We start from the raw sequence: 23,217 nt of genomic DNA, 5'->3' as shown, positions 1-23,217 counted from the left end.
TAAATTCGGCAAATTCGGGGTTCGGCACAGCAGCATAACCGTTAGTAAGCAGCATTCTCCCCTGGCCAATCGGTGGCCAAGCTGGGTCTTCTTCTGGCCAATCAGTTGCGACTGAGTGCATGAGCCCAGCTGCTGCATGGCCCGGCCGGGGAGAGAAAGAGAGAGTATCTGTTTGTGTGAGAGAGAAATCCCCGTGGGGGGGTGCTTGTGCACATTTGCTCCTTTCCGTGGCTGCAGGGGGCGCATTTTTGGGGGTACAGCCCCCAAACTTTCAGCGTAGCTTCTGATGAGCCTTCTTGCAAGAATCCCCAAGTTTTGTAAAGATTGGATCAGTGGGGGCTGAGATATGGGCCCCGAAAGGGGTCCCCCCTTAATGTGAATTTTTATTCCATTTACAGCACACATTCGCTCCTTTCCGTGGCTGCAGGGGGCGCATTTTTTTGGGTACAGCCCCCAAACTTTCAGCGTAGCTTCAGAGGAGCCTTCTTGAAAGAATCCCCAAGTTTTGTAAAAATTGGATCAGCAGGGGCTGAGATATGCCCCCCTTTTCCCTATTGGGATGAATGGGATCAGCCGATCCTGTGTGCATCTTGACAGCGGCAAATCCAAGGCAAAACCTCCCGTGCTTAAATGGAACCGTATTGGATTACCCAGTCCTCCAAGTCCCTCCTGATGGAACAGAAGACATCCACAGTAAGACCCCTTTTGGGGCTTTAATCTATAATTTTTCTCCTGTGTGTGTGTGTGGGGTGTGTGTGCCGGCGTAGGCCAAGGGCTGGGCGGTGCCCGCAGTCCTCAGACGTGTGGGAGGTATTTAGCCCCTTTTGGAGCAGGCAACAAAGATTATGCTATCTACCAGGGTCAGAAGTCAGAGGCGTCGTCAAAGCAGGCAGGAGTCAACGGCCGGAAAGATTAATCAGAGGCAGTAGCAGGAACACAGAGAAACTGCACGGTTGCTTCCGCAAAGTGAAAGCATGCCTGCACTGCCTTTATCAGTCAGTGCACTTCCAAGCTAGGCTTCATCCTGAAAAGACTCAGCACCAGTTCTCTGTCTGTTTAGCCTCTCCAAGCGAGCACTCCTCCTTTTACCCTGCAAAACCACACGCTGCCGAGTCCTGATATGCCTATTAGGTTCAGGTGAGCTTGGAGGGCTGCCATTCTCAGCTTCTGCTGCAGGGGTTGGGGGAAGAGTAGCTTCTGTCTGCTCTTGTTCCATCTCTCTGCCTAGCTGTGGTTCCTGCTGAGTTGTTTCAGGCTCCTGTGCTACTGACTGCAATGGAGGTACTGAAGGCCGAGAGGCAACCTGTTCCTCCACTTCAGCTTCAGAGTCCTCTGAGTCCTCAGCTCCCAAGGCAGGGCCCATGACAGGGGGGGGGGAGCAGAGTCCGTGTGTGTGCGGGGAGGGAGCAGTTTCTGTGGGTGGGGGGGAAGCCAAAGGGGGCTTTCGCCCATTCTGCCTGGGGTGTGTGTGCCCCCTCGAGTCTCTCTCTCCCTGGTTTGAGGGGGGGGCTTCAATTGTGTGTCCTCAGGTTTTCCCTCATTCATAAGATCGGTTAGGTCTATTTTGATGCTTGCTCAAAAATTGTTTTCAAATTGTGACTTAAAGAATGCATTTGCCTGGTCCCGAGTCCGATGCAAAAGGGGAAATCCCACCCCCTCCTGCTCCTTATGCTTAGCTAGCATGCCTCTGTCCCTTTCCATGGTTTGCAAACTCCCAGGCGTCAGGTGTTGCTTTCCATGGTTGCAAACATGATGGTTTGCATGGTTGTGTTGCTTTGCATAGTTTGCAGACTTCTTCGCACCTGCCCCGCCCTTGCTCCCCACAGCTCAGCTGTTTGTTGGGGCTGGGAGCTTCAAGTGGGCGGCAAGCTGTGCTAATTGCAAATGCACATTAAGGAGGGGGGACCCCTTTCGGGGCCCATATCTCAGCCCCCGCTGATCCAATCTTTACAAAACTTGGGGTTATTGCAAGAAGGGTCCTTTGAAGCTACGCTGAAAGTTTGGGACCTCTACCCCCCAAAATGCCCCCCCGAGCCGCAGGTTGTGATTTTAATGGCTTTATTCGGCCGAATTTTCCCCCGAACTCCGGACCTCATGCCGAATTGCACGGACCCGAAGCAGGGGAGTTCGGACTTCGGCATTTCCCGAATAAAAATGGGCCGAAGTTTGCCAAATCCGAATTTTACCAATTTTTTTTTTCAACAGCCCTACCTATGATAAAGACTGGGATAAGAGAGAATACGTGGCAGGTTAGCCATTAAGATTCATGGTTGCATGACAACTTGAACTTGGATCTCCCCGTCCTAGTTGCAGACTACATAACTAGTCCACTCCTACCAACAAGTTCTGCTGTTTCTCAACAAGGGGGGAATTCCCCCCCTGGGGGGAATTTTAGGGTTCCGGGGGGGAATTGGGAACACTGTTCAGCAAAGTGTGATGTCCTGTAAATTATGTACAATCTGTGAAATTGTAGTTTGTTTTTAATTTTGAGTTAGCGTGGGAGGGGGGGAATTATATTCTGAACAATGGTGAAAGGGGGGAATGAAGCAAAAAAGGTTGAGAACCACTGTTCTAGACACAATGCAAAGTACTGGTTTTAAGCTTTAGAGTACTTTGGGAGAATGATCTCCCAAGTGTACCTAGCCTATACATGAAGATTTTGCATGAGGCTGACCGAAAAAAGGAGCAGAGCCTTCTCAGCTGTGACATCTTCTTTACATAGAATTCCCTGTTGTGGCTGAAAAACATAGCTCTATTTTTAGTTTAAGGAAACTAACCCAAAGGGTTTTATTTCAGCAGATGTTTAAGAAATAGTGTCTGTTTCTAATAGCTTTCCCCTTTTATTTGCTTCTGTGATGTGTGATGTGTTTTTTTTAGGGCTTTAAGCTTGTGCATTCTTGATTTCAATGGCTAAATAGGTAATGTGTTTGCTTTTGATTGTCTCTTTTTATCTGTAAATCACCTTGAGATCTGAAATATGGAATAAGCTGCACTGAATAACACAGGACTTAATTGTGTGTAGATCTGCTCAGGATTCCACCCTTAGTGTGATAGAAACTGATTAAACAAAAACGGATTTTACTATAACCCTTTGTACAAATGAACATAAGAAGTCTGATGGATCAGACCAGTGGTCCATCTAGTCCAGCATCTTGTTCTAACTAGTTGCCATGGAGGACAAACAGAACACAGAGCCCTAGGCCCTCCTCTGCTACTGCCAACCAGCGCTAGTATGCAGAGGCTCGCTACCTCTGGATATGGGGCTCACTTCAGTTACCAAGCGTAGTAGCTGTTGACAGAACTCTTCTCCATTAATCAAACTCCCTTAGCTCGTGGCCATAACTACACCCCCTGGCAGTGAATTCCACAGTTTAATAACTTGTCAAGTAAACAAATATTTATTTATTTTTATTCACTTCATTTGTACACAACCTTTCTCCCCACTGGGCACCCAAAGCAGTCGACATCGTTCTCCTCTTTTCCATTTCATCCATACAACAACCCTGAGAGGTAGGTTAGGCTGAGATCATGCAACTGGCTCAAGGTTACCCAGTGAGCTTCCATGGCAGACTAGGGATTCACACCTGGGTCTCACAGATCCTACTCCGACATTCTAACCACTACACAACACTGGTATTTCCTTTGGTCTGTTCTGAACATACATCCCAACAATTTCATTGGGTGTCCCTAAGTTCTAGCAATATAGGAGAGGGAGAAAAAGTTTCCTCTATTCACCTTCTCCAACCAGTGCATAATTTTATAAACCTCTATCATGTCTCCCCTTAGTTGTCTTTTTTTCTAGACTGAAAAGTCCCAAAATTTCCTCACGGGAAAGGTGCTTCAGACCCTTGATCATTTTGGCTGCCCCCCTTTGTACTTTTTCTAGTTCTGCAAAGTCCTTTTACAGGTGTGTGTGTGTGTGTGTGTGTGTGTAAAGTGCCTTCAAGTCGCAGCCGACTTATGGCGATCCCTTATGGGGTTTTCATGGCAAGAGATGAACAGAGGTGGTTTGCCAGTGCCTTCCTCTGCACATCAGCCCTGTTATTCCTTGGCGGTCCCCCATCCAAATACTAACCAGGGCTGACCCTGCTTAGCTTACAAGATCTGATGAGATCAGGCTATACTATGCTGCCTTCTGTCCCCCTTTTACAGATACCATGACCCAAACTGCACACAGTATTCCAAATGAAGCTGCATCATAGCTTTATACAAGGGCATTACAATATTGGATGTTTTATTTTCAATTCCTTTCTTAATAATTCCTAGCGTGGAGTCTGCCCTTACCTCTGCTGCCATACATGGGGTCGACATTTTCATTTAGCTTTCCACAAATACCCCAAGATCTCTTCCAGTCTCAGTCTCAAACAGTTCAGACCGCATCAGCATACATTTAAAATTAGGACTTTTTAATCACCTTACAATTACCCATGCTGAACTTCATTCGTCACATGGTTGCCAAATGCCCACTTACCCTATTTAGAGAGATTGTCCTGTAGCTATTCACAATCAACCTTGGTTTTCCCCAACTTGTGTAATTTGGTATCATCTGCAAATTTGGATATTACATAGCTCAGCACCAATTTGAAATGACTTATGAACAAATTAAATAGCGCCTGTCCCAATACCAATCTTTGTGCAAACTTGCTGCTCCCTTCCCTCCATTGTGAGAACTCTCCATTTATTCCTACCCTTGGCTTCCTGCCATTTAACCAACTTTTAATCTTCTTATCCTATGACTGCTAAGTTTACTCAGGAATCTTTGATGAGGTACCTTGTCAAAAGCCTTTCGAAAGTACCAGATTGCCCTCATCCACATGCCTGTTAAGAAGAAGAAGAGCTGGTTTTTATATGCCGACTTTCTCTACCACTTAAGGCAGAATCAAACTAGCTTACAATCTCCTTCCCTTCCCCTCCCCACAACAGACACCCTGTGAGGTAGGTGGGGCTGAGAGAGCTCAATAGAACTGTGACTAGCGCAAGGTCATCCAGCTGGCTTCATGTGTAGGAGTGGGGAAACCAACCCGGTTCACCAGATTAGCATCTGCCGCTGATGTGGAGGAGTGGGGAATCGAACCCAGTTCTCCAGATCAGAGTCCACCGCTCCAAACCACTGCTCTTAACCACTACACCATGCTGTTAACCTGCTCAAAGAACTCCAAGAGGTATGGTGGGACTTCCCTTTGCAGAAGTGATGTTGATTTTCCCTCAGATGTGCTTAATAGTTCTCACTTTAGTAACAGTTTCTACTAATTTACCTGGAACAGATGTTAGGCTAACTAGCCTGCAATTTCCTAGATCTCCTCTGGACCCCTTGTTAAAAACTGGGGTTCAATCTGCTATTTTCAAGTCCTCTGATACAGAGGCCAATTTTAGTGACAAGTAGATCAACAATTTCATATTTGAGACTCATTGGTTTTAAGTTTTCCTGGTAGTCCTAGAACTTCATCTCTTGTCCCCTCAATTTGACTCATTTCTTCATACACCCTTCCCTTCCCCCAAACACAGACTCCAGCGTGGGTATGTGCCCTGCATTTTCCAGTGAAAACAGATGCAAAGAATCCATTTAATTTCTCTGCCATCTCCCCATCTTCCTTCAGCAGTCCCTTCATAAGAAACGTAACAACCTTATTCTTCAACTCCAAAAGTAAGGAAAGCGGCACCTGTGGCTTATAATGATTAACTTGTCTGTAGTCAGATAAACAAATAGCATGCACCTGTATAGATGATTTCCTAAAGGTAAAACTACTGCTTGTGAATAATCATGCTGGCAAAACAGCTGCCTGCATTCTGGAGAGCAAACAAGGTAGAATCTTCGACAACTGCCAACTCTGGCGTTTTATCAGTGCTATCTCATTAGCTGGAAACAAGGCTTAAATGCTTTGTTTATAAATTATGATTATTTCTGATTACAGCAGTTACTGATAGTCCCACTCATTTGCTATGCAACTCTTTGAATTTGTTTAATTACAATTTGAAACAAGGCAGAGAAGATTAATTAACCCACCTGGCTGGCTGGCACATACTCCTGGCTCGGCTCTGTCATACTCATATACATGTTCTCACCGTCAAACTGTAAATGAAAGAAATATTGTTTTCTTTTTTAAAAAAGGAACCAGCAAGGTTTATTGTTTTTAGAATCAAATGACACACAGTAGCTGTTAAAATAAACAGAAACAAAACAAACAAAACCCCCCCACTATAGACTGGTTTGAAAGACATGCAATTGCACGTGTGCTTCTGGTCTTTGATGTTCCTGTTGTCATCCACCTTATTGACCCTGGATGTCAGTGATTAGGAGTAATTAGCGCTCTAGTAATTACAGCAAGCAATGAATTGTTTCCTTTCATCTGAAATCTGTTTTAAAACAAAATGGCTTATTTTGTGCACCTTGTATACATATTGCTATTGGCCATAACAAAGTGCTAAGTAATTTTTTTATAAGAGGAGAGTAATAGCAAAGTAGTAAAATGCCTCTTAATAGAGTTTCAGTTGTGATAAACAGCTATTTTAAAAACAAATCCAATCCTACCTTAATGAAACAACCATTAAGAAAATAAGGAAAGGCATCAGATGTTTGAAAAGGCAAAACGTATTAGTTAAAGTTCAAAGATGCACAAGGTAACAGTTTGTTTGATGGGTTAAACCAAATTACTCTCTATCATGATTTAAATTACCATTCCTGAACAACTGAAAGAATGGATAATATTCTTATTTAAATACATATTTATGAGTATGGTTGCCAGATGGTTTTGACAAAAATACTGGACACACGTGATAAAAAATTGTTGATGCACACACACACGATGAAAAAGAAAAATGCCTGTCCCTTTAATAGAGGAGTAGAAGAAGAGAAAGTTTTTATACTCCCCTTTTCTGTAAGGAGTCTTAAAGCGGCTTTAAATCACCTTCCCTTCCTCTCCCCACATCAGGAACCTTGTGAGGTAGGTGGAGTTGAGAGAGCTCTGGGAGAACTGTGACTGGCCCAAGGTCACCCAGCAGGCTTCATGTGGAGGAGCAGGGAATCAAACCTTGTTCTCCAGATTAGAGTTCACCGTTCTTAACCACTTTATCACACTGGCTCTCTTAAGTGTGGAAATAAACTGCGGAAGCTTTTAATGTCATGGAGGTAAATAAAAGCCTATTAAGCCTCTATTAAAGGCACAAGACATCTTTTTCCAGATAGTTGGCAACCCTAACAGTTCTACCCTGACAAGTTAAGCACTACTACACCACTATCCCCCCCCCCCCATTTAACACATACTATTGCATACAGGGATTTCTGGGTTTTAAATGGTTGTGCAACAGGTGGAAATTCAACAAACAAAGCCCCTAATACAGTGATGGCGAACCTTTTAGAGACTGAGTGCCCAAACTGCAACCCAAAACCCACTTATTTATCGCAAAGTGCCAACATGGCAATTTAACCGGAATACTGAGGTTTTAGTTTAGAAAAAACAACTCATACATTAACGTACGGCATAGGTTTACCATATCTGTGAGAACTATGGGTAGCACATCTATTGTAGCTTTGTAGTTACATGTTTCTAAATGTGAAAAGTCTAACATTTCTAACATCATGATTATATTTAACATAATATACAGTTCAATCCTATGAAATTACTTTCAGTCTAAGCCCACTGAAATCAATGAAATAATTAGAAAAGACTAAATCTGGATAGGATCACACAGATAAAGACTAGCAACTGACATTTTATAAAAGGGGCATAAGAGACACAATCTACCCAAAGATAAGAATTGTAAAATCACCATTGTCCTGAAGGGGAAACAGCGTATGTTTAACTCACACAGAAATCATTGGAAGAATTACTCCAGAATCCTAACCATGTTTACTCAGAAGTAAGCCTCAATGGCCGCAATGGCATTTACCAAATGCAACAAGCAGATGGGATGCTGCCACTTTATCAAGCCACAGGGGAAGGAAAGAGTGCATGCTTGGAGCTTGGCCATGGTGGTTGTTGGGGCTTACTTAATTAGAAAATACTAGACGTTTATATGTAGAGTGTTTTCTCTATTTACTAGACAGAAAGGGAATACTGGATTGTCTGGACTGTCCAGTTCAGAACTGGACATCTGGCACTCTCTGTGTGGGGGGAATTAATGGCATGAACACAATTAGCAATTAAAATGCAGATACAGGGTTGGATCTAACCAGGTTTTCTACTGGTGAAAAAAGAGAAGGGGGTTCCCTTTGACCACCCAAAAAAGGCCATGCTGAGGATCACAAGACTGACATGGGCAAAAGCCATGTAAGTTGGAAGCTGCAGTAGGGACAGAAATTTGGTGAGACTGAGTGAGAGAGTTGACTAAATCCAACCTAGAAGAGCATTTATCTGTTTATCTGATATCACAAGCTACGCAACCAACCAGATGCATCCTCAGTCTCTTATAACATTATTCTTACCTAATCTTCAACCAAAATTAAAGTAATTTATAAGATCAACTGGGGAGGGCATGATTAAATTGGTGTAGAGTTAGTTGAGATTTAGTTGGGATCTTATTGGATTCCATACCCACTCGCATTCCTGACTGAGGGCTAAATCAAACATGGCAGGGAGATCTATGAATGGGTCCTAGCATTTTAAAGGAAAATAGTAGCATTGTGGGACACTAGATTATGAGCACAAAACAAATGGAAAAGCCATTTTCACTAGCTGCTGCTGAAAGCATGACCCTAGCCCAGGGTTCTATTAATCCTGGAAAGGCCAAAAGAGAGGTTCTTTGTCCTTTTCCCCCCTTTCCTGGGCAAAAAAGAGGATGTCTGTCTTTTTTTCCTTTCAGGACTAACAGCAGCAGAGTGACTGTGTATGTGTGTTTGTGACTGGATGGACTGGTCAAAATGTACAGAGGTGGGTTAAGGATTTGCAATCTTACTCCTGAAAAACTGACACTATCCCCATATGAATCAGGCCCCACTCAGTTGCTATTTTTCTGGGAAGATCTCCTGCATTTGGTTTGACCCTCATTTCATGGATTCATCTGGATTCAAGCAACAAGGAGTCAGTTCAGCAGTTAGAAGCCACTTCTGCATGCCTAGCTGCTAATTAGTGGCCAGGACAGTTAGTGCCAAGATTCTGCTAGGGAGATAGCCTCCAGGCCTCTGCTGAAACAAAACAGAAGCTCACGCTTTTGTTCCTCAATTCCTAAGCTAATATACAGGTTAACAAGTACTATGAAATATAGAATACCTACCTAGAGGCGATTGGAGCAACTATATTTCTTTAAACACATGTGTGCTCCCTCCACACATTACACCTTCTGAAGGCTTTCGTGAGCCACTGCTCACTTCTTCAGATACAGCTAGAATGTGAATCCGTCTTTAAGTAGAGTGAATTCAGACAAGCATTAGAATATAACATGTTAACATAAATGCTTGTCTGAATTCACTCTTCTCTACTTAAAGACTTAAAGACACTCTCCTCTACTTAAAGACAGATGGATTCACATTCTAGCTGTATCTGAAGAAGTGAGCTGTGGCTCATGAAAGCTCATACCCTACCAGAAAATATTTATTTTTTACCAGAACTGTCTTTAAGGTGCTACTGGACTCTTGCCCTTTTCTACTACTGCAGACAGACTAACATGGCTACCTACTGTGAATTATCTTCTGAAGGCCAGAGACTTGAACACATATTTTTGTCTTAAATATTTCAGAATCTGTTGCATCTTTTGAACAGGGAAGGGCACAAACCTTAAACAACCAACCGCCTTTTTCATCCCCAAAGTGAAACTAGTTTCTCATATTTACAGTAGAACAAGGGTCCCCAACATTTTTGAGCCTGTGGGCACATTTGGAATTCTGACATGGCATGGTGGGTGCAGCAATAAATTGGCTGCCACAGGAGGCGGAGCCAGACACAAAGTGATTGCCATAGCTTACTTTAGTAACACAGTGCAGATCCTTGAGCTGTGGTGAAGGCTGCTGCCAAAGCAACATTTTTAAAAAATCGGCCCAGCCAATCGAATCTCTAACAGTTAATCACAAATCTTGCTACGCAAAAGCCCTACCTGACCCAGCCCATTTCCCAAAAACACTTGTGGGCTCCAGAAAAGGTATCTGTCAGGTGGCTAGAGCAACTGACCTATGAAGAGCGATTAAAACCCTTAGGGCTGTTTTTCAAATGGCATCAAACAGCATGAACAAGAATTTTCTTTAGCTAATACAGTGCTTCATTCTTACTATGGTTATGCAAGTGCCTTGAAAAAACAATTATGAGGCCTTCTTAAAATAAGATAGTGGTTAACTAGAGTGTATTTAATAATCTTTGAGCTGCAAATCCTTAGTTCTAACTGAGATAGGTAAAGTTACAAAAACTAATTTATATTTCTCTGGTTGGTCCCATTAACATTTTAATACAACATTTATTTAAATATTTTAAACTGCTTTTCTCATAAAAAAGGAACTGATTTTTTTAATCAATAAATGGTATAATATTGACAAACAAGAAATAAAAGAATCATCCATGACAACAGTGAAAACAGTACAGTTCAAATCTGGTGAAAATGGCAACAGAGAGGATCAAAAAGAAATTCAAGTATCTAGCGTGGATAGTATCCAGAAAGTCTTCCACTACTGTTGCAGCAGTCCTAGACAGTCATCACTACAAGCTAGCTCTACATGAACTGTGGTGATGCGGAACTACCAATATAGATGCATAAGTGAATTTGTTTATAACCTACTATTCATGAACCACTTAATCCATTGCATCCATAGAGGTAAGATGCCAATTCCATTGGAAATACACACATTATTGGCCTTGCTTTTGCAGGACTTTAGCATTGCACAAACTTGCTGGGACAAACTCAGAGAAAAGTACCTCCCTGGTGCTAGTATATCATCTAAAGTGCCATAAAATAGTTGGTTATAATGTGCCAGTTTATAGTGTAATACCCAGATTTCTATACCATAAGACACATGATCTACATGCACACCACAGAGTCTCAGGAATATGTGTGTGCGCGCATGTAAAGTGCTGCCAAGTCACAGCCGATTTATGGCAACCCCACAGGGATTTCAAGGTGAGACACTGCTTTCCTCTGCATCGCAACCCTGGACTCCCTTGGTGGTCCTCCCATCCAAATACTAACCAGGGCTGACCCTGTTTAGCTTCCAAGATCTGACAAGATCAGGCTAACCTGGGCCATTCAGGTCATCTCAGAGATGCCCACCTCAAAGCTGAAATGAATACAATCATAAACATTTACATTTTGCCACACCCATTTGTACTAAGATTGAATCACTACCCCAGCTGAAATCAGCCCAGAATATTGAAATTCAAGTCTTCTGGTTTATATACCTGATTAGCTTGCCATGCTTTATACAGCTGTTGGATGCTTGTCTGAGCATCTGTACAGGCATTCAAATGCCGTGCTAATGCTAGCTGAAAGTTCTGAAAACTTTTGTTATGCTGAAATTGATGCAGTAATTCTTACATGATAAATTAGATTTGACAACGTTTCTTTTCATATTAAATTGATACTGCATGAGCAATTGAGTAAAATCAACAACAAAAAACTGGCCCTAATTCCATGGCATGTTTTTTAATGTCTTGAAGCAAATGGAAGATTATAAACTCTTTGTAAGTGATTAATGGTCTCTCCAAAATCACAGTAAACCTCTCACCTGGAATTTCATTGGCTGAAAGAAATCTATGTTTTCTAGACAACACAAAAGGTTGTATCCAACATTTCTGTCCCTCTAACACTACAGCCTTCCTACAACACAATAACTGATCTACTGGCAAAAAGATCCTTGACTGGCGGGACACATCTTTTGCATTAGCAGAATGTTTCTTGTGATGAATAAAGCCCCAGTGTTAACAGAATGGAAATGGAAATATTGAATCCAATCTAATTATCTGGAAAAAAAAAATCCATTTTGCCTATAATTTAAACTTCAATCCTACTCACACTTACTTGGAGTGAAATTTCATAAGTAGAAAAGGGCAAGAGTCCAGTAGCACCTTAAAGACTAACAAAAATATTTTCTGGTAGGGTATGAGCTTTCGTGAGCCACAGCTCGCTTCTTCAGATATCTACTACTGCAGACAGACTAACACGGCTACCCACTGTGAAATTTCATAAGTATGACTTATTTCTGAGAAACAATCTTCACTTTGCCATGAAGATACTGTGTCAGTCACAGCTCATTCTTGAGCCCTGCAGCAGCTGGGGACGGCGTAGCTGAGGTGCCGCCGTGGCACCTCCAAAGAGAATTTATGGATACTGCAGGGGGGAAAAACTCTTTAAAAAAATAAAAAATGGCAAAATGGAGAAAATAGCCCCATTGAAAACAGTGATGCTGTGCCAAAAAAATGCTGGCACAGTACCGCTGTTTCTGAAAGGGGCGTCCCTGGGCTGAAAGGGGTTAGGAGGTTGCCTACGGGCAGCCCTGCCCCGTGGAACGTCCCAGGAATGCCTCCCAGGACACTGGCACGAGTACTTGGGCTGGCAGGAAGCCGGCTTCAAAGGATCGTGCTGGCGCTGCAAGTGGCACTATGCCAGCGTCCGTGCCAGTTTGCTTGGCACAAGTTGCACAGACGCTGACGTAGGGGGCTGGTTGCCTCCTAAGCCCATTTGGCCCTCTGGCTCAGGAATGGGCTGTCACTCTCTGCTAGCCTAACCTACCTAACCTGTTAGCCTAACCTACCTTGAAAACTCAGTTCAACTGGTGTATCACAGCCACAGAGTTTAATTGCTCCTCAGACAAAAATGTACTGGTTATTCACTCCTTTAAGGCAAATTAAAATGGCCACTGCGAGATGCTGGGTTTTTTCAGTGTGTGCTCATATTTTATAAAATGCCCTTCCTGAAGCAGTTACAAAAGCTTTCTACTTTGATTACATTCTTCCAGTTTTGCAAGGAGAAATTATTTAGAAGGTCTTCTGACACTGTCACCTAATATTTTAATTACATTTGTTCCTTTGTATAGATTTTAATTGCATGTTCTTTATCATTGTAAATTGCCTTGAGTCTGGTTTTGGAGGAAGGTGGGTTAAAACTGCTCTAAATAAATAGATCATCATCAAGGTGTGGAACTAATTGTACAAAGTCTGCTGAAGGCTGGGGTCTCCTCTGAAAGTAAACGTTGAGAACAGTGCTACTAATAACAACAACCCCATCTGATTTCAAAAGCCATAGCTATGAAGAACTGATGCCCAGTACAAAACTGGTATTAATAGTTATTTACAAAGTTTAACATATCCAGTAGGTTTTATTATTAGAGAATTCTACATACAAAGACATGGTAAAACAAATACCAAGTCTTAACATGTTAAATGAAAAAGCCTATATTTTACAACATTCATTTGAGCTCCTTGCCCAAGAATGGAATGCTGGCTAACAGTAGTCATTTCCAGTAGTTATTTCCAAAAACTTCAGGAGGGGTCTCACAACTGCTTCTCTGAAAGCAGTTGGAACTATATCCTTCCATAGATAGATGCTTACTTATCACTGGGACCCAATCAACCCAATCTGGTCCAATACTATCAGCCAAACAGGACCAGAGGCAAGCCTAAATGTGAAGGGCTATACAATTCTAAGTAGCTTGTCTTCTTCATCAAGACTCACCATAGGAAAGCTGTATTAGCATTTATTTATTTATTTATATCCTACTTTTCTCCCTCTGTGGGATTCAAAGTGGCTTAGAACATCATTCGCCCCTCCTTCATTTTTTCACAACAACATTGTGAGGTAGGCCAGGCTGAGAGTTGTGATGAGCCCTTGGTCACCCAGCCTGCGTTGGATTCTTGCAGCATGGAGAAGAAGACATTGAATGGTTTGAAATTGCACACTGTCAAGGGCCAGGAGTTGGCATGGCACCTCAGAATCGCTCCGGCTAAGCCACAAGAACTCCATCTTTGATGGATTTAGTTTCAGTCAGCTTTGTATCAACCATCCAGTCACAGCATCCAAGCACCTGGCCAGTGTGTCTTAGGCGGAGTTCGGATGGCCGTCCATCAACAGATAAAACTGGGTGTCATCGTTGTACTGGTGACAACCCAGCCCGAAACTCTAGACAAGCTGGGCAAGGGGGCGCATATAGATTTTAAACAACATGTGAGATAGGACCACACCCTGTGGCACCCCGCACACCAAAGGGTGCAGCTGCAGTACTTGATCTCCAAGCTCTACCCTCTGTCCCCCATCATGGAGAAAGGAGCGCAGCTACTGAAGGGCTGTACCCTGGATGCCAATGTCAGCAAGGTGGTGGGCTAAGAGATCATAATCAACCATGTTGAAAGCTGTTGAAAAGTCTAATAAAATCAGCAGTCCTGACACACCATGATCCAGTTATTGACGAAGATGGTTTATGAGGGCAACCAGAGCCGTCTCCGTCCCATGACCAGGGCGGAAACCAGACTGGAATGGGTCCAAGGACAATGTCTCCTCCAGGAATGCCTGGAGCTGCTCAAGCACCACTCTCTCAACTACCTTATCCAGGAAATATAGATTTGACACCAAGTGGTAATTGGACAGATCCCTTGGATCTAAAGATGTTTTTTTTTTTAAAAGCAGACGCATCACTGCCTCCTTCAATCTCCCTCAGAAGACCCCTGAACTAAAAGACAGGTTAATGATCTGTCCCAGGAGAGCCTGCACTGCATTCCGACTGGCTTTAACCAGCCAGGATAGGCACGGGTACCAGAGGCAGGTGGTGGGCCTCACAGCCAACAGGATGCTGTCAACATTGGCCTGGGAGAGCCGACTGAATTGTTCCAAAATTGGACCTGAAGATGGGCAAGGGGCCTCCAGTTGATTAACTGTATCAACATTGGCAAGGAGGTCATGGCAGAGCGACAAGACTTTATCAGCAAAAAAGCTCAAAAAAAGCCTCACAGCTATGGGCCGAATTTACATTTAAATTTGGCTGTCCCTCTGAAAGGGACATAAGAGATTTTGTTATACTAAACAATTGAGCCAGGCAAGAGCTAGTGGATGCAAAGGAGGCTGCATAATATTTCTTTTGTGCATCCTTCACTGCCACCTCATAGGCATTCATATAAGATGTTCTTGTAGCTTTGTTGTGAGCTCACCACCCAACTCACTCTAGCCGTCTAAGCTCCCGTTTCTTCTCCCAAAGCTCTGCAGTATATCACGGAGCTCGGTTACGATGGAGGCAAAGATGGCGCCAGGGTGCGATTTTGTCGATGGCTTTGGAATGTCAGTGGTGCCAATCTTCCACCAGCTCATCTAGGGAATCGCCAGGGGCATGGGATCATGCAGAGCACTCTGGAATCCAATTGCATCCATGAGCCTCCATGGGCCGCCCAAACAGGGAGGAGGCGGGAATTCAATCTGGGCCTTCAGGACAAAGTCGTCTGACCATGGCACTTCTTCAGTCGACCTCAGATCCTTATCTATCCCTGACCCAAAGATCACATCCAGCATTCCCTCTCTGCATATCTGGCAAAATTCTTACTGCCCTACATTTTATTCTTGAAAGGATATTCTCCAAAAGATATTAAATCCTTCCACATAGGTACTAAAATTAAAGCATAAAACAGTGATAATCACTGTGAATTTTTCTAAACTGAAATCCATGCAAATACTCCAAGTCGTCAGTGTCTCTTCACAATAATATTCTACATTAAGTGTTGGTCACAATATGCAAGACGTGTAAAAAAAAAAAAGAGGAGATAAACCAAATAGAAGATTATATAATGGTGATGAGGAGAACATTTTGATTATTTATGCCTTGTCATGTTCTGATAGCATACATTTTTAACATGACATGTCAAGGAAGTTCTTTATGTTTCTTTCTTTGGTCATTAAATTAACATTGTGACTGACTAAAAGTATCCAGATCTCTGAAATGTACTGAAAACTTGGAAAAATTCCAAGCTATTGTTTTCAATCTTTCATCCGAAAAGAGCAATTGATTTGTTTACAGTAATGGTTTATCAGTTGCATCTGACCTCAGTTTAATTTTTAAAACACTAGAGCTTTTAGCACTATGTTGCAATTTATTATGAAGTACCACATTACAGAATTGCAAAACAAAACAAAAAAGCCATGAAATATAATCACCATCTGATTTATGTCTATTTGAATATGTAGGAATGATACACTATTGTTTTTATCCTATCTTAACTGTAAACCACTAATCCTGAAAAAGCTTTCAAAGTGGTCGGCTTTTTTTTTTTTAAGACCCAAATGCACAATGAGTAATTTCTGGGGATCTTAATGAGAACAAAGGATGACGTTCACAAGTCAGAGCTGGTAAAATATAGATAAAGTAAAGATGGACTGCAGAAGTAAATCATGTAGTGATTAGGCTAAAGAAAAAAAATTGATCTCGTTATGGAACCTGAAACCATTATAGTAAAAACAGAGCAGCTTTGTAAATAATATGTTGTTATTAAACTAAATCAGTTTCCTCTTATAACTTGGCAACACATCATTTATGAAATGGCATGAAATTTCCAAGTAGAAATGAATATGAAAGACTTTATGTGGCTCCTAAAACACTCATTTGTGGAAGTACTTTTAAAAATCCCAGCCTGGTTTCATGCTCAAAAGGCAGTAAATATGTAATCCAGAGTTGCAGAAACTAGTTTGAACCCAAATTATAAATGCTAGCGTGATTTCTATGTCTGTAAAATCAGAATTTCTCTGTTATGGCACTTTGTTCCTGCCTTTCTCCATAAAGGTCTATAGGAACTACAACAATACCATTAAAACCCTAATAAAACATAATGAAATCATCAAACAACAACAAAGACAATGAACTCTAAACACCGCTCCACATTCTAACTCACATCCTATAAAACTCATAGTCAGTAACATCCTACTTTCACAAATGCACCCATCTGATCAAGACAAGCTTTACATAAACTCCAAAAATTGCCGCAGCATAGGGGTCTTCTTGATTTTGTCAGAGAGGCTATTCTACCATGTGGGAGCTATCACTGAAAATGCTCTAGTCCAAGTGGACACGGTTTGACATGTTTATAATTAATTTTCCTTTATTTATTTACATTATTTGTAGTCCGCCTTTCTCACTGTGACTCAAGGAGGACGACACAGACAGAATATTCAATATACAATGTAATAGGATTAGTGTTGTAGAACCAGCCAGTAGTTTAAAAACAAACCTGAAGCAAAGCCTTAGTATTAACATGACACATTCAATGATGCAAAATTCTGTAGTAGGATCCTAGTTTTAGCAAGCTCTACACAGTACTATAGACCACAGTCCGTAATAATTTTTCTAAGTAACTTTGTTAATCCGTTACTACAGTGCAATGCTATTACCTGAGCATAAGAACATAAGAAAGGCCATGCTGGATCAGACCAAGGTCCATGAAGTCCAGTAGTCTGTTCACACAGCGGCCAACCAGGTGCCTATAGGAAGCCCACAAACAAGACAACTAAAGCAGAAAAGCCCTCTTGAATACTTTTGTTTTGCACAGTTTGCAGAAGGCCATGAGAGTGGGAGCCTTCCTGACCTTCTCAGGCAGGCTGTTCTACAAAGTGGGGGCCACAATGGAGAAGGCACGTTTACGGACAGTTGTTGGTTTTACCCATTTGCAGGTTGACCCTGCTCCAATGAACAAAGGTGTCATGGCAGAGTATACGGAAAGAGGCAGACTCGCAGATATGAGGGGTCATCCATAAACTGAGTCCGTTAATGGGCAGCCTGTGAAGTCCCTGCAGGATGGGAGTAATATGCATGCTCCACCTAGCTGCAAATAATATAAAATAATATATAAAGGTCTTGCTCAGTCCAGCTTAGATGAAAAAGCACAATTTAATGACAGAGCTGTATTGCATTTGATATTTAAGGATAGCAACTTCATAAGAACTCTGGAAGAAGCCCAAGATGACCTCCAACCATAGTAGAAAAGAGCTAGAGTCCAGTAGCACCTTAAAGACTAACAAAAATATTTTCTGGTAGGGTATGAGCTTTCGTGAGCCACAGCTCACTTCTTCAGATATCTGAAGAAGCGAGCTGTGGCTCACGAAAGCTCATACCCTGCCAGAAAATATTTTTGTTAGTCTTTAAGGTGCTACTGGACTCTTACTCTTTTCTACTACTGCAGACAGACTAACACGGCTACCCACTGTAAATTCTCTCCAGCCAATTCTCAGCCTGCAAAAATTTTATTTGAATTAAAAGACCAATTCCCTGATATGCTGCTTCTCTTCTTTTCACCCACGAAGCAAATTACCTTTTATCTGCCTTCATCTTCAGCACATTTATTATCTATTTACTGGCAATACTTTTGTGTTTGCCTAGTAATGTCCACTGAGGACTTCATTTTTTAAGCTTAAAATATATCGGGGGGTTAGTCCCCATTTTTTAGATTTCAGGTTTTTCTGCACCCTGGAGCTCTTATGTTTGTAGAAAGATCTGTCTTCTGTCCATGACCCGTTTCCAGATTTAAATATCAATAGACACGGCCACATTAATAATCAGATATATGGATGCACCACACTCTCTGATTAAAATGACTTGAGGCATTTAAGATACTATGTTACTAGATCTAGTATCTGGTATTTTTTGCAATTGTTTCTGAAATTAACTTAGTGTTTTTCTAGCTGTGGAGATCTTGTGGTGAGTTTTTCAGACGTACAACAAGAAAATGAATTTTTAAGTCATGCAACGGAGGTCAACTCTACATAACTGCCCCACATTTTAGTCATTTCTTGTACCTCTGACATAAGTCAATGCAACACTTTCGAGAGGCTATAATTCTAATTAACTTACTGCCTTGAACTCCATGTGTTAGTGCCTGACTGAATATCAGCATTATTACCCTCTCTCTGTGTAGTATACTGGCTGAATGATGCAGCTCTAAATACAGCAAAAGTAGGATCAGACTAAGCAGAGAAGACATAGCAAATATATCAAGGATGCCATATTGTTTTGAGTGAGGCTGTGGGCATGCAGAGATGTACTATGCACTACCTCCATAGGATTTTGTCTTTCATTAATCTTGAGGGTTAAATACATGTCCAAAAGTCTTGAAATACCCAATAAACTATTTATTGAATATGGACAAAACCCATCAGAGACATATACCTGGAGAAGAAAGGCAAGATTGAAATTACTTCTCAATTTAAACAGATGTATACAACCTTCTCAGGTATGCACTGACTCTGTTGAATGCCAAGTACTTGGCTGTGAACATCCTACAAACAATCCATATTACCTTTAAAAGATGTTGTTGTTGTTTTGGTGGCGGGGGGCATAAATTAATTGTATTCCAACTTAGACCAATAAGTTATTAAAAGCTACCTTTAGGAAAACAAAACTAAATTCAGATTACTGATCAACCAGAAAAGTTTCAACCACTGAGAAACAAAAATTCAAAAAGAAAGGTAATTAATTAAATATTTGAAGGACTGTCTCCTTCCATATGCCCCTGTGTACCAACTATGGTAATCAGGCAGCCATCTGTTGGCCATCCCACCACTTAGGGTGGCCTATTTGGCATCGATCAGAGCCTAGGCCTTTTCCATCATGGCTCCAGCTCTGTGTAATAATGGGCTCCCTGAGGAGATGAGGGGGCCCTCTCCTTGGAGATCTGCAGGAGCTATGCAATGCCTGCCTAATTGCCAGGGCTTTTGAGTGGGTTTGAATGGCATCTTTTAAGGGGAGAAGGGGAGGGACTTGGAGCTTGCTATTTTATCTGGTTTTTTTAGCTGAAGAAGTTTTAATTATTATTGTAAGCCACCTTGAACCAATAGGAAAGACAGGATATAAATGTTTTAAAAAACAATTTAAAATGCTATACTTATTGAATTGAAAAAAATGTTGACATGTAGCTGGCTCCCTTGGAACATGCTGGACTTTTCAGTTTCAATTAGCATTAGCCAATTACTATCCTTTCTGTAGTTGTAGGATAGCTTGTATGGCACAAAGATCAATTTTCCTTAGTTTTGTACATGTATCAGGGCTAGTAGAAACATATTTCTTGGAAAATAAAGATAAAGCAGCAAGTAACAGTTATGAATAAAAATATGTCAACACACTGTTGAAGCTCATGTATAAGCTGAAAAGCTTAAATGCTATAAGGGAGTCAAGCACAGCATAGATTACAAAATACCTATTAAGGAGACCTGTCTACATCACTATTTATATAATAGCTGCTACTCAGCATTCCAGTTCTAGCACAATCTAGCAGCATCAGGCTACAGTGTGACAGGAAAACATAAATTGAAAAGCTGACTTGAGTGATGGAGGCAATGCAGTGGAAACGTGTTGTCTCCCCCCCCTGATCGTGAAGAGATTTCTTGGGCTTGAGATTCCAGTCCAGTTGGCTTTGGGAGCATAATTGCTTGTGGGAAAGAGTACCACTGGAGATGAAACTCAGAAAGACTAGCCTTCCTTCTTCCTAACTATACACAAGTGAATAGTACTACTGGCACAGCACAGGAAATCAAGCAAGGAGGTAGTATAGGCGGCAGCAACCAAAGTGGGAATATTCTGGAGGAAGAGGTGTAAGGCAACGCAAGGAAAGGGGACCTGCCTCTCCTTGGAAATACTCCTCTCATGTAATTAAGCAGGCATCAGTTCACCATATGTATGGAATACTGTATGGGCACACTGGAATGCTCAGATTATTAAATTACAAGAGAGCTATACTCCCTCGCTACAGGGACAGGCTAACACAGCAAATGAATATTGTCGAAGGCTTTCACAGTCAGGCTTTCTTCAGAGGAGTAACACTGAAGGATAGTGTCTCTTGAGGTTTTTCTGCACCCTGGAGCTCTTATGTTTGTAGAAAGATCTGTGTCTCTTGAGAGACAGTGTCTCTTGAGAGACACTGTCCTTCAGTGTTACTCCTCTGAAGATGCCGGCCACAGCTGCTGGCGAAACGTCAGGAAAGAAAATACCAAGACCACGGTTACACAGCCCGGATAACCTACGAGAAATGAATGCAAATGAATGCCTGAAGCTGATCACTGGACAAAGCTCTGCCATATCTATAACGTCTCACTCAATCTACACCGCAGTGGAGGAACAGCTGAGCTATGTTTTTAGGTACTCTGCCTTTGTAATAGCTTCTACCCCCTGTGTATGGGATGCGGAAACATTTCTTGAGGGCCTTGCATTAGAGCTACACAGGAGTGACTCGAGCTCCTAAAGAGACTGCTTCCTATGAGCCAGACATCATGAAATCAATGAGTTAACCAGGCAGGTTATGGCTATCCAGTTGCAGGAACCTCTGATGAAGATTGCCTCCCTGTCCTGTTTTGTTGGCTTGCTTCCACCCACTGACTAGATGAGTGTTGGCAGGCATCGGCAACAATTACCAGGAGTTTGTCTGCCATTAACAGACACCTGGTAAGCCTATGAGAACTGTGACAGGAGCCTGATTCAGATTGGGACCACAATAGGGTTGCCAACTAGTACCTGGTGGTTGGCAACCCTAGACCACAATGCAGGGGGAGTAGGGGCTTCAGCCTTATGCCAAGCTCCGGTTTTATGACCAAGAACGGTCCTGAAGTGGCATTATTTGCCTTGTTGGGGGACTGCATGTGCCAGATCACTAAAACTATAAAAGGAAATGGGGTAATGCTGTACAAAGAGGCTTCTCCCAGAGGCCTCTGTGCCATGCTTTCAGTTCCCTTCTGGAATTGCAACAAAACAAAACAGATTGGTATGTGCACTACTTATCCATTCAGATCCACTGCGCTACTTATGGTGTACCCAGTGTCCTGTTATCCCATGAAGCAAGTATGCACAGATACTTGTGGAACATCCTCATTTTATGTGCTTTTGCCTTCTTGTTTTGATGGTTCTTGCTTCCTCCACACCACTGAAGTAGTGTCAAATTTGACCAGTTTTTCCATATCTATGCATAATGGCAAACAATTACATGGAAAAGAACTGTACATATAATGGACACCTCTCACTTTCAACTAAGGAAAAATATGTATGTTTTTGAGGGGCTTTGTTATTTCCCAGACTGGTAGCCAGCATATGGCATTCAGCAACAGCAACCAACAGAAATCCTGAAGGCCGAATGAATTCCACTACCTAATATCTCTGGATTGCGCTTATATAGTTGGCATTTCATAAATTAAGCCTTTCAAGAGCTCTATTATATATAAACAGCACCATAGAAAGCAATATTCTCTTACACATTCACAGGCAAAGAGCCAAAGCTTAAGCAGCAGATTAAGCTGCTATTTTCTGCCCAACAACAAGAATTGTTTTATCTACATTTCACTTTTTCCAATCCTAACGTTAAAAACACTGCCAGTCTCCCCAAAAGCTGGGCAATTAAAATTTGACTCACTATTCAAACAAGCTGTTACAAACAGAGAGAAATGAGCCCACAAAGCTATACTTTACCAATTACCCATATGATCCTACAGAAATGTAAAGGTGCACCAGGTCATTACTGACCCATGGGGTGACGTCACATCACAACGTTTACTAGGCAGACTATGTTTATGGGTGGTTTGCCATTGCTTTCCTCAGTCATCTACACTTTACCTCCAGCAAGCTGGGTATTCATTTTACCGACCTCAGAAGGATGGAAGACTGAGTCAACCTTGAGCCGGCTACCAAAACCAAGCAATCGTGGGAAATACTACAAAAATTGTTCGGGGCTGAAGAGGACTAAAACTGAAATGAATGTGATGAGTTCTGGTTGAGATGCAACATAACTTTTCTACACATACACACCTGATAAAAAAAGAGATAAAAATGAAAATTACTGCCGGACTAATTTTTTTCTCCACACAGAAGATAGTGAAGGTGTAACATCTTTCTATTGGGAAGGAAAAACACTATAAAGAGATCCATATGATGGCCACTATCCATCGTGAATGTGAGACTGCAATGCATCCCCTCTTGGTCCTCAGGGAAGGAGCCAGGGTCCCACAAGGCCTCAGTGATGGAAGGGAAGGGAATTACCTTCACCTTGTTCCTTTTCCTCCTGCCAGGCACCTGCTAGCCTAGAGGAGTCCTGTCTGCAACTTCACCATTAAGCAGGAGTCCCCAACAAGTAGCAGCCATAGCACATGGATCTTTGCTCCTAATAATGTTGTTGCAAAGTCACATTTCTAGTACTTTGTTTTTCAATTGAAGAAAATAAATTTTCTGGGGAAATTGTGTACTGTGGACAGGTTTATGAGAAGTCTCCCCTGAAAGTAAAAAACCTTGGTATCTGGCTTTGGTATGATTCTTGTAGTGGAACTTTCCCCAATATTAGTGGCAGTCACTATTTGGGGTCCTTC

At 42.0% G+C, this 23,217-nt stretch overlaps 1 protein-coding gene across 1 annotated transcript in view; it reads right to left on the bottom strand.

Annotated features, from left to right (window-relative positions):
* TOX (thymocyte selection associated high mobility group box) overlaps positions 1-23,217 on the bottom strand; it is a 250,779-nt gene that overhangs the window by 108,602 nt on the left and 118,960 nt on the right. Inside the window, exon 2 of the mRNA XM_056854094.1 lies at positions 6,005-6,070. Within this exon, the coding sequence (XP_056710072.1) occupies positions 6,005-6,070 (66 nt within the window). The remainder of the gene's footprint in view (positions 1-6,004; positions 6,071-23,217) is intronic.

The sequence above is a fragment of the Euleptes europaea genome, chromosome 8 (assembly GCF_029931775.1).
Source record: "Euleptes europaea isolate rEulEur1 chromosome 8, rEulEur1.hap1, whole genome shotgun sequence".
NCBI lineage: Eukaryota > Metazoa > Chordata > Lepidosauria > Squamata > Sphaerodactylidae > Euleptes > Euleptes europaea.
This window is presented reverse-complemented; position numbering and strand designations above follow the sequence as displayed.